The sequence below is a fragment of the Mesoplodon densirostris genome, chromosome 2 (genome assembly GCF_025265405.1).
Source record: "Mesoplodon densirostris isolate mMesDen1 chromosome 2, mMesDen1 primary haplotype, whole genome shotgun sequence".
Taxonomy (NCBI): Eukaryota; Metazoa; Chordata; class Mammalia; order Artiodactyla; family Ziphiidae; genus Mesoplodon; species Mesoplodon densirostris.
The window spans coordinates 146,374,538-146,387,025 of record NC_082662.1 but is presented as its reverse complement, the minus strand read 5'-3'; the positions used below and the strand labels follow the sequence as shown (position 1 = coordinate 146,387,025).

The window sequence follows — 12,488 nt, the reverse complement described above, 5'->3', positions numbered from 1 at the left end:
ATCATATTAAAAGCAGCAAGGCAAAAACAACAAATAACACACAAGGGAATCCCCATCAGGATAACAGCTGATCTCTCAGCAGAAACTCTACAAGCCAGAAGGGAGTGGCAGGACATAATTAAAGTGATGAAAGAGAAAAACCTGCAACCAAGATTACTCTACCCAGCAAGGATCTCATTCAGATTTGATGGAGAAATTAAAACCTTTACAGACAAGCAAAAGCTGAGAGAGTTCAGCACCACCAAACCAGCTTTACAACAAATGCTAAAGGAACTTCTCTAGGCAAGAAACACAACAGAAGGAAAAGACCTACAATAACAAACCCAAAACAATTAAGAAAATGGGAATAGGAACATACATATCGATAATTACCTTAAATGTAAATGGACTAAATGCTCCCACCAAAAGACACAGATTGGCTGAATGGATACAAAAACAAGACCCATATATATGCTGTCTACAAGAGACCCACTTCAGACCTAGAGACACATACAGACTGAAAGTAAGGGGATGGAAAAAGATATTCCATGCAAATGGAAACCAAAAGAAAGCTGGAGTAGCAATTCTCATATCAGACAAAATAGACTTTAAAATAAAGACTACTAGAAGAGACAAAGAAGGACACTACATAATGATCAAGGGATCGATCCAAGAAGAAGATATAACAATTGTAAATATTTATGCACCAAACATAGGAGCACCTCAATACATAAGGCAAATACTAACAGCCATAAAAGGAGAAATCGACAGTAACACAATCATAGTAGGGGACTTTAACACCCCACTTTCACCAATGGACAGATCATCCAAAATGAAAATAAATAAGGAAACACAAGCTTTAAATGATACATTAAACAAGATGGACTTAATTGATATTTATAGGACATTCCATCCAAAAACAACAGAATACACATTTTTCTCAAGTGCTCATGGAACATTCTCCAGGATAGATCATATCTTGGGTCACAAATCAAGCCTTGGTAAATTTAAGAAAATTGGAATTGTATCAAGTATCTTTTCTGACCACAATGCTATGAGACTAGATATCAATTACAGGAAAAGAGCTGTAAAAAATACAAACACATGGAGGCTAAGCAATACACTACTTAATAACGAAGTGATCACTGAAGAAATCAAAGAGGAAATTTAAAAATACCTAGAAACAAATGACAATGGAGACACGACGACCCAAAACCTATGGGATGCAGCAAAAGCAGTTCTAAGAGGGAAGTTTATAGCAATACAATCCCACCTTAAGAAACAGGAAACATCGCGAATAAACAACCTAACCTTGCACCTAAAGCAATTAGAGAAAGAAGAACAAAAACATCCCAAAGTTAGCAGAAGGAAAGAAATCATAAAAATCAGATCAGAAATAAATGAAAAAGAAATGAAGGAAACGATAGCAAAGATCAATAAAACTAAAAGCTGGTTCTTTGAAAAGATAAACAAAATTGATAAACCATTAGCCAGACTCATCAAGAAAAAAAGGGAGAAGACTCAAATCAATAGAATTAGAAATGAAAAAGGAGAAGTAACAACTGACACTGCAGAAATACAAAAGATCATGAGAGATTACTACAAGCAACTCTATGCCAATAAAATGGATAACCTGGAAGAAATGGACAAATTCTTAGAAATGCACAACCTGCCAAGACTGAATCAGGAAGAAATAGAAAATATGAACAGACCAATCACAAGCACTGAAATTGAAACTGTGATAAAAAATCTTCCAACAAACAAAAGCCCAGGACCAGATGGCTTCACAGGTGAATTCTATCAAGCATTTAGAGAAGAGCTAACACCTATCCTTCTCAAACTCTTCCAAAATATAGCAATGGGGGGAACACTCCCAAACTCATTCTACGAGACCACCATCACCTTGATACCAAAACCAGACAAGGATGTCACAAAGAAAGAAAACTACAGGCCAATATCACTGATGAACATAGATGCAAAAATCCTCAACAAAATACTAGCAAACAGAATCCAACAGCACATTAAAAGGATCATACACCATGATCAAGTGGGGTTTATTCCAGGAATGCAAGGATTCTTCAATATACGCAAATCAATCAACGTGATACACCATATTAACAAATTGAAGGAGAAAAACCATATGATCATCTCAATAGATGCAGAGAAAGCTTTCGACAAAATTCAACACCCATTTATGATAAAAACCCTGCAGAAAGTAGGCATACAGGGAACTTTCCTCAACATACTAAAGGCCATATATGACAAACCCACAGCCAGCATCGTCTTCAATGGTGAAAAACTGAAACCATTTCCACTAAGATCAGGAACAAGACAAGGTTGCCCACTCTCACCACTCTTATTCAACATAGTTTTGGAAGTTTTAGCCACAGCAATCAGAGAAGAAAAGGAAATAAAAGGAATCCAAATTGGAAAAGAAGAAGTAAAGCTGTCACTGTTTGCAGATGACATGATACTATACATAGAGAATCCTAAAGTTGCTACCAGAAAACTACTAGAGCTAATCAATGAATTTGGTAAAGTTGCAGGATACAAAATTAATGCACAGAAATCTCTGGCATTCCTATATACTAATGATGAAAAATCTGAAAGTGAAATCAAGGAAACACTCCCATTTACCATTGCAACAAAAAGAATAAAATATCTAGGAATAAACCTACCTAAGGAGACAAAAGACCTGTATGCAGAAAATTATAAGACACTGATGAAAGAAATTAAAGATGATACAAATAGATGGAGAGATGTACCATGTTCTTGGATTGGAAGAATCAACATTGTGAAAATGACTCTACTACCCAAAGCAATCTACAGATTCAATGCAATCCCTATCAAACTACCACTGGCATTTTTCACAGAACTAGAGCAAAAAATTTCACAATTTGTATGGAAACACAAAAGACCCCGAATAGCCAAAGCAATCTTGAGAACGAAAAATGGAGCTGGAGGAATCAGGCTCCCTGACTTCAGACTATACTACAAAGCTACAGTAATCAAGACAGTATGGTACTGGCACAAAAACAGAAAGATAGATCAATGGAACAGGATAGAAAGCCCAGAGATAAACCCACGGACATATGGTCACCTTATCTTTGATAAAGGAGGCAGGAATGTACAGTGGAGAAAGGACAGTCTCTTCAATAAGTGGTGCTGGGAAAACTGGATAGGGACATGTAAAAGTATGAGATTAGATCACTCCCTAACACCATACACAAAAATAAGCTCAAAATGGATTAAAGACCTAAATGTAAGGCCAGAAACTATCAAACTCTTAGAGGAAAACATAGGCAGAACACTCTGTGACATAAATCACAGCAAGATCCTTTTTGACCCACCTCCTAGAGAAATGGAAATAAAGACAAAAATAAACACATGGGACCTAATGAAACTTCAAAGCTTTTGTACAGCAAAGGAAACCATAAACAAGACCAAAAGACAACCCTCAGAATGGGAGAAAATATTTGCCAATGAAGCAACTGACAAAGGATTAATCTCCAAAATTTATAAGCAGCTCAGGCAGCTCAATAACAAAAAAACAAACAACCCAATCCAAAAATGGGCAGAAGACCTAAATAGACATTTCTCCACAGAAGATATACAGACTGCCAACAAACACATGAAAGGATGCTCAACATCTTTACTCATTAGAGAAATGCAAATCAAAACTACAATGAGATATCATCTCACACCAGTCAGAATGGCCATCATCAAAAAATCTAGAAACAATAAATGCTGGAGAGGGTGTGGAAAAAAGGGAACACTCTTGCACTGCTGGTGGGAATGTGAATTGGTACAGCCACTATGGAGAACGGTATGGAGGTTCCTTAAAAAACTACAAATAGAACTACCATATGACCCAGCAATCCCACTACTGGGCATATACCCTGAGAAAACCATAATTCAAAAAGAGACATGTACCAAAATGTTCATAGCAGCCCTATCTACAATAGCCCGGAGATGGAAACAACCTAAGTGTCCATTGTCGGATGAATGGGTAAAGAAGATGTGGCACATATATACAATGGAATATTACTCAGCCATAAAAAGAAATGAAATTGAGCTATTTGTAATGAGGTGGATGGACCTAGAGTCTGTCATACAGAGTGAAGTAAGTCAGAAAGAGAAAGACAAATACTGTATGCTGACACATATATATGGAATTTAAGAAAAAAAAATGTCATGAAGAACATAGGGGTAAGACAGGAATAAAGACACAGACCTACTAGAGAATGGACTTGAGGATATTGGGAGGGGGAAGGGTAAGCTGTGACAAAGTGAAAGAGCGGCATGGACATATATACACTACCAAACGTAAGGTAGATAGCTAGTGGGAAGCAGCCGCAGAGCACAGGGAGATCAGCTCGGTGCTTTGTGACCGCCTGGAGGGGTGGGATAGGGAGGGTGGGAGGGAGACGCAAAAGGGAGGGGATATGGGAACATATGTATATGTATAACTGATTTAATTTGTTATAAAGCAAAAAATAAAAAATAAAAAAATAAAAAAAATCTTGGTAACATTAAAAATAATAATAATTTAAAAAAATAAAAGTCATTTTTCCTCTCAAATAACAATGAATTTGCAAGTTGTCTGACACTCCAAGCTGTATTTGTCAACAGGTATCTTTCAGCAGGATTAATTAGCCAGGCACAGAGGCTTTTAAAGGGAGGGGGTAAAAAACATAAACATTAACAGCATTTCCAGTTCCATGTTTTTCATTCTTCAAGGATCACAGTGTGTTTTAGAGATGGTAATATAGTTAGAAAACTAAACTATGCACTGAAAGGATAAAATTTAAGTATTACTTTTAGGTACCATTAAGTCTTTTTCTGTGTTTTTAACAGAAATGTTGCCCCCAATTTCCTTCATAAAAGCATATTCCTAAATGATAACTGCTTCCAAGGAAAACTCATCTTTTTGAAACGTCAAAGATAAACCCTGAAACAAATATACTCTACCTCTGCTGTAGGTAGGGTGGCCCATTCACCCAGTTTGCCTAGCTTGTTGGTTTATGCTTGTTGTCTTGGCGTACAATAAGTACAGTAGCATCTTCTTTAATTCTCAGAAGTTTCTCAGTTTGGACAATAAATTATAAGCTCACCCTAGCTTATAAAGTTAGAGCTATAATCTACCTTAGGTTTTATCTCCTTTAATATCAATACCTTTTTATTCCAAACAGCTTCCACATTTTACAACACCATCCCAAGGAAAGTCATCCTAATAATAATGCTCCTCCCCTTCTCTCCTAAACTAAGGCAAAAGACCTCTGCACCACTCACATCCCTGATTACCTTATACTCAAATAGGCTTCTGGGACACCCTTCTCTCACCATGGTTGACTCCTACCTAGGTAATAAAGACTTATCAAGGATATCAAAGAATATAACCATCCCCAAATCAAATACCCTTCAATTTCTGTATCAAAAAACAAAGAGAGGGCTTCCCTGGTGGCACAGTGGTTGAGAGTCTGCCTGCCGATGCAGGGGACACGGGTTCGTGCCCCGGTCCAGGAAGATCCCACATGCCATGGAGCGGCTGGGCCCGTGAGCCATGGCCGCTGAGCCTGCGCGTCCGGAGCCTGTGCTCCACAACAGGAGAGGCCACAACAATGAGAGGCCCACGTACCGCAAAAAAAAAAAAAAGAGAGAAAAGAAACATTCTGTAATTTTCAAGAACTGTACTCCTCACTGAATACTCTCCCACAAATCTTTCTAACTCTCCTACTTGTCCTCTCTTGGACATCACCAAATCAGCACATGTACAGGCAGAAAATGCTCTCTCCCTCTTTCTCAGGAGTAGGAGTGTAGCTCTGAGGCAACACCCAGATCAGGTTATCCCAGAAAAGTCACCCTCCAAGGAAACTAGTTCTAGAAACAGAGTCACCTTAGGATCTCAAGCAGTGATTAGATTTTCCAAAGCCTAGCAAGGATCTCAGATCAAAATAGGTCGTGGAGAATAGATTTTTTTTTCCCAACAAACCTGATGGACTATAAAATAAAATTACTATCAACAATGTTCTTCTATGACCTTAGCTGATTCAGAATTGAGTCAAAGATACTGAGGACCCAAGGGAGACCCCTGGGCCTAAGGTCCCCCATACATTTCACAGAACAGTAGGTGTAAGTTAATGGACTGTGCTTTTAAGTCAATGCGAGCCACCATGAAAAATAAGAAAAGCTAATCACTTCTCAATGTGGTACCACCAAAAGAAAAATAAATTTTAAGTGCATCAGCCCACACAGTGGATGGGAACTTGTTGTTCCTACCAAAACATGATGGGAATTACTGCAATAGATCTATGTCAATGTGTCTGTCACTGTATGACATCAGTATACATCCCCACAAAAACATCACTACAATGAGATCATGGCTACCTCCCATGTTAGAGTCATACACCATTCTCCTCTACCATAAATTCTTACTCATGAAAGAGATCAAGAAATATTATCTAGTCTATGATTTTTCTTTTATATAAACCAAACCTAAGCCATCTCAAACAAATCTAATTACCTATTTTTAAAGACTCTCCCCACCCTGTCCCTAAGTCTCTCTCTTTTTTAATTCCAAAATATTTTCTGGAAGAAAACTAGCTAAGGAAATTCAAAGACCAAAATATGTATTTTAAATCTTCATAAAAATTCAAAGATGGCTTAATAGAGGAATAAAACGAGATTAAGCATTCTTGAATTAAAGTGATTAAAAGTACAAAAATTGCTTTGGTTTAGACTCATGTTATTATAAAATATATCAAAAACACTATAACTGCCTTAGATTTATTCTTTCTGGTACATGACTAAACTTTTAAAGCCAGTCTTGAAATTAATTGTCTGATAGTCAGATGCTGCTAAATAAACTTTAGCAAGGCATTCTTATACTAGACAACACAAATTCTGAACACTCATTATACCACATTTCATCAAATCTAAGAAGCCATTAATTACAGGACAAATCATTATTTTATATATCACTAAGAAAGAAAAAAGCTGTCTATTAAATGTAAGATATCATCAACCCAGTATTATGTACTCAGTATCAGTGATGTTAAAACATGAGGAAAGGGCCTCCCTGGTGGCGCAGTGGTTCAGAGTCCGCCTGCCGATGCAGGGGATACGGGTTCGTGCCCCGGTCTGGGAGGATCCCATATGCCGCGGAGCGGCTGGGCCCGTGAGCCATGGCCGCTGAGCCTGCGCGTCCGGAGCCTGTGCTCCGCAACGGGAGAGGCCACAACAGTGAGAGGCCCGCGTACAGCAAAAAAAAAAAAAAAAAAAAAAACATGAGGAAAAAAAGTATCTTAGAATTAGTGAAATACTCTCAAATTCCTATATCCACCTAATTTTGGCAATGTAACTATGATTTATAGTCTGTCACAATCAAAACCACTGAAATGAAAAAAAAATTTATATCTCTTACCTTCTGTAGTACATTCAGGAAAGCTATCAGTGAGGGAATCCGAATAAGCTTCAACGGGACCAATCAATTCAGATCCATCATTGATTATTCCACCCTAAAAAGACCAAAGTAACTGTGCTTCATTGTCAGTATGAGTATTTTAAAAAATCAGTAATGAGAACAATGGTTATCTCATCTATGTAAAAGAATTACAAAAATGTTCATCTATTAAACTAGATTATAACTGCTTTTAAAAAATCAGTAGGAATATCAATATTGGTTCATCAAATGTAACAAATGTACCACACCAAGGAAAGATGTTAATAATAGGGGAAACTGTGAGGGAGAAAAGGGAATCTATGGGAAAACTCTATACTTTCTGCATAATTTTTCTGTAAACCTAAATTGTTCTAAAACATAGCCTATTATTTAAAAATTCAACAAGAATTTTACAATGTTTTTAATAATGTGTGGCTTTTTATAAAAGCATGTTATTTTAAATCTACCAAAAGTACTCATTAGAAAAAATGCAGAAAAAGAAAAAGCCCACCAGCTAAAGTGGTGGGTATTACTCAGTATCCTTAGTAGTCACTAGTCTTTCTAATTAATGATAAATGATGGACTCCATTAGGAAGTCATTTAATTTTACCAGATTAAAAACTACAACATACAACACAGCACCTCAAGTGATCCGAGAAGTGCCTTATATTCGAGAATCATTTGAATGCAATGTACATAAGACTAAATAAAGTTAAGATATTTTATTAAAGATACATTTTTAATAAATATAAAACTGATTTATCCATGTGACCATCATTTTATTTCTATATTTAAGTTTGAAAATTCAGGCCTGAAAAGATTATTTTCTCTTACTCTGCGTGCAACTAGAGAATGCTCTATCAGGCAAGTGGTGTGGTGTGATTTTGTGCTGTGGCTTTATGGACTGAATGCTCCAATCACATATATAAAGGTTTATAACCCTTAAATAACTACAACTAATTAAAATAATAGCTCTTCTGCTCTTTAACGTATTTCTTTTTACCTTCCACCAACAGTTCTATACCCCCAAACACTATTACCAGGATAACAAAACCCAAGAGAAATACAAGACCCCTATTTCCTCTCTGTGTCAGCACAAAAAACTCAACAACTATCCTTCCCCTGCCCCTAACAACTATCTTTACCTAATCAAGTCTCCCTGCCAGTTCATCTTTAAGGAAGAGAAATTTGAAATGGTCCCTCTCAAATTAACAAATTTTACTTCCCTGAGTTTTAAGTGAACTGAAACTTTGAAATCAATTATTTTTAGAAGAATTCTTATCACATTATTCTATTTTTTTATTAAAATATTCAAATCACAGATTGTAACTGAATTTTTCTCCAAAAAGAAGAGTATCTATTCTAGACTAAGCCATCCTTTAAACAATATTCAAACCAAACCCTAAGAAAATGTAAAAGTATTCCTGAGAATTTTAATAGGCAAATTTGATTTTAGGTATAATCTCACATAGTAGAAAGTGCCTTTCAACTATTAAATACCTCTTCCACTACCAGGTATGTGACTTTAAGTTACCTACCTATAAAAATGGAAATAATATCTACATAACTAACTCAAAGAGTTGTTAGGACTAAAAGATTTCACAGATGTAAAGTGTTTAGAACAATGTAATAAGCACTCAAATTTTTATTTGTTATTACTAGCTGATACAAGATTCGCTCATAAGATAAAAACAAAATACTGAAGAATGCAAGAAATGTTTTAGCTCATAATCCTATAGAAATTTTACTTACCTAATTTAATAAACAATATTATACAAAATAGATAATAAAGAATAAATCTTTAATGAAACAAAATAATAAAAACTGTTCTAGAGGAACTTAAGGGAAGTAGTAGGAAAATATGACACAATTCTACTTTAAATCTCTAGCTCAAAAACATTAACCTTTTAGTGTTTCTGAGTATGCAGTAAAAAGAAACTCTTATTAGACAGCATCTCAAAGGTTTTGATTAATGAAGAGTCAGTCTGGGGGGGAAGGAGTTCAGATATGCTGGAACATCCAAATATGGTGGTAAATCAGCAAATGCCCCCCAAAAGGCAATGATGAAACTAGAGAAAACTGTCAAAACAATTTTACATTTCAGAGCTCTGGAAACTAACCAAAAACATAAAGCAAATGAATAAGTGGCTACTCATAAAACCACAGAAGCCCGGGTGAGAACTGTGGGGGTCTGTGGCATTCTTGCCTGAGCTTGTTCCCATATTCCCTCCCAGCTGGGTTGCCATGGTAATTATACAAGGGAAGACAAGCCTTAAAAACAAGTAGATTCACCTGCAGAAGAGGCTGGCATGATTTAGACTTAAGCACAGAAAAAAGTCCCCCCCCCAAAAACAAAGCGTTACCAATAATAGTAGCAATCTTAGTGCCAAAGAAATGGCAAGAACAGTGGCTCAGCAAGCATGAAGTTGTAGTAAGTAAAGGACCAGCACATTAGCCAGACATTTAGCAAGAAGATCCAAAAAATAACATGGCCATAAGGGTTCTTAATAAGTTCTCTACCTATCCATGCAGGAAAAACCAGAGACGGATCAAGCTATCTGCAAATCCCTGGTAAACCATGAGAGGGTGCGCATGCAGAGAAATGCAAGAGATCCCAAAGGAAAACAAAAGCCAGGGCAAACTTTAAAACTGCTTGAACCTTGAAAACACACAAAGAATCATCAGCGTAAGGGAGAAGCATATAATGAAACAAAGTGTACAAGCAAAGGCCAATCACTGGCTGACCCAAGCTATGCTTACACAAGGCACCTAGCCAGGTTTAAAAATACAATAAAGATTTTAAGCTAAGCAGAGATATTAGCAGTCACACACTGTACACCATACAGACTACACAGATTTAGTACAGACATGTTACTGAACACACTAATAAAACAATGGCAACAACCCTCAGGGGGAAAAATTAGAACACAGAGTTGCTATATTATCCAAATTTTTCTGTGCTCAACAACAAAATTATGAGACATACAAAGAAAGAGTAAAGTGTGATGATGAACGGATACACAGAATGTGGTATATTCATATCCACTTAATGGAATATTATTCAGCCATCAAAAGGACTTAAGTACTGATACATGCTACAACACAGATGAACCTTGAAAACATTAAGCTATGTGAAACAAGTCAGATGCAAAAGGCCGCATACTGTATGATTCCATTCATGTCCAGAACAGGCAAATCCATCAAAACAGAAAGTAAATTAGTGTTTGCTAGGGGTTGGGGCAAGTGGGGTAGGAGGGGCGAATGCTAACGGGTATAACATTTCTTTTGGGGTGATAAAAATGTTCTGAAATTAGATAGTAATAATGGTTGCATGACCTTGTGAACCAACTAAAAAACACTGAACTGTATGCCTTAATTGGTGCATTTTATGTAATGTGAATTAATCTCAATTTTAAGAAAAAAAGAACCAGATGAAAATCCTAGAGTTGAAAAGTATAGTAACAAAATTTTAAATTCACTAGAGAAGTTCAACAATACATTTGAGAAAGAAGAATAACCAATGAATTTGAAGATCAACAGAAACTATCCAATATGAACATCATAAGAAAAAAACTGAATAATAACAGAGAACCAGGGAGAGCTGTGGGATAATATCAAGCATACCAACTTACATGTAATAGGAGTACCACACATGAGAGAGGAAAAAGGGCTGAAAAAAAATATTTGAAGAGGTGAGGGCAGAAAACTTCCAAAATTTGACAAAAATATTAATCTACAAACACAAGAAGATAAATTAAACCCAAAATAAAATAAACAGAAACAGATCAACAGCTAGTCACTGTTGAAAGACAAAGGCTAAATTCAGAAAGAAGCAATGGTAAAAGACTTATACAGTGGAACTACACTATAATTAACAGCTGACTTCACATAAAAAAACAATAAAGGGGGCTTCCCTGGTGGCACAGTGGTTGAGAGTCCGCCTGCCGATGCAGGTTGCCCCAGTCCGGGAAGATCCCATATGCCGCAGAGCGGCTGGGCCCGTGAGCCATGGCCGCTGAGCCTGCACGTCCAGAGCCTGTGCTCCGCAATGGGAGAGGCCAGAACAGTGAGAGGCCCGCATACCGCAAAAAATAATAATAATAAAAATAAAGGACAAAAGACAGAGGAATGATAAATTCAAACTGTTCAAAAGAAGTGTCAATCAATAATTCTATACATCCAGCAAACTATTCTTTTAAAATGATGAGTAAATAAAAACATTTCCAGACAAGGACTGGGAGACTCTATTGCTAGCAAACCTGCCTTGCACAAAAAAAGAAACTACAATCCTTCAAGATGAAAGGAAATGACAACATGTGGTAATTCAAATCCACCTGAACACATAAAGAACACCAAAAAAAAGGAAACATTAGGGTAAATAAAAAGACTACATAAATATATGTTCTTCTCTTTTCCTCCCTTAACTCTTGAAAAGACATCATAACACTATATTGTTCAGTTTACATTTCAGGTATACGATAATATAACATAAAAGGAGTAAATAGAGCTCTATGGAGCAAACTTTCTATATTTTACTGGAATTAAGTTAGTATTCTTCTCAAGTAAATTGTCATAACCTAAAGTGCATATTTTAATCCCTAGAGCAAACAGTAAGAATATAACTTTTAAAAACACACACCTAAAAAAAAGAATTTAAGTGGTATAATAAACAATACCTATTTAATACAAAAGGTGGTATAAAGTAGAAAAACAAAGAACAAAAAGTATGAGACATATAACAAATAGCAAAATGGAAGACAAAAATTCAAGCTTATCAATAATTAAATATAAAAGGACTAAACAGGGCCTCCCTGGTGGCGCAAGTGGTTGAGAGTCCGCCTGCCGATGCAGGGGATACGGGTTCGTGCCCCGGTCTGGGAGGATCCCATATGCCGCGGAGCGGCTGGGCCCGTGAGCCATGGCCGCTGAGCCTGCGTGTCCGGAGCCTGCGCGTCCGGAGCCTGTGCTCCGCAACGGGGGAGGCCACAACAGTGAGAGGCCCGCATACCGCAAAAAAAAAAAAAAAAAAAAAAAAAAAGGACTAAATACCACAATCAACAACAGCAAT

General features: G+C 36.7%; 1 protein-coding gene across 2 annotated transcripts in view; it reads right to left on the bottom strand.

Annotated features, from left to right (window-relative positions):
* Nucleotides 1-12,488, bottom strand: part of RPS6KC1 (ribosomal protein S6 kinase C1) — a 206,394-nt gene that overhangs the window by 139,666 nt on the left and 54,240 nt on the right. For both annotated transcript variants that reach the window (XM_060091115.1, XM_060091116.1), the window contains exon 5: nt 7,403-7,496. In XM_060091115.1, coding sequence (XP_059947098.1) covers nt 7,403-7,496 — 94 coding nt within the window. The remainder of the gene's footprint in view (nt 1-7,402; nt 7,497-12,488) is intronic.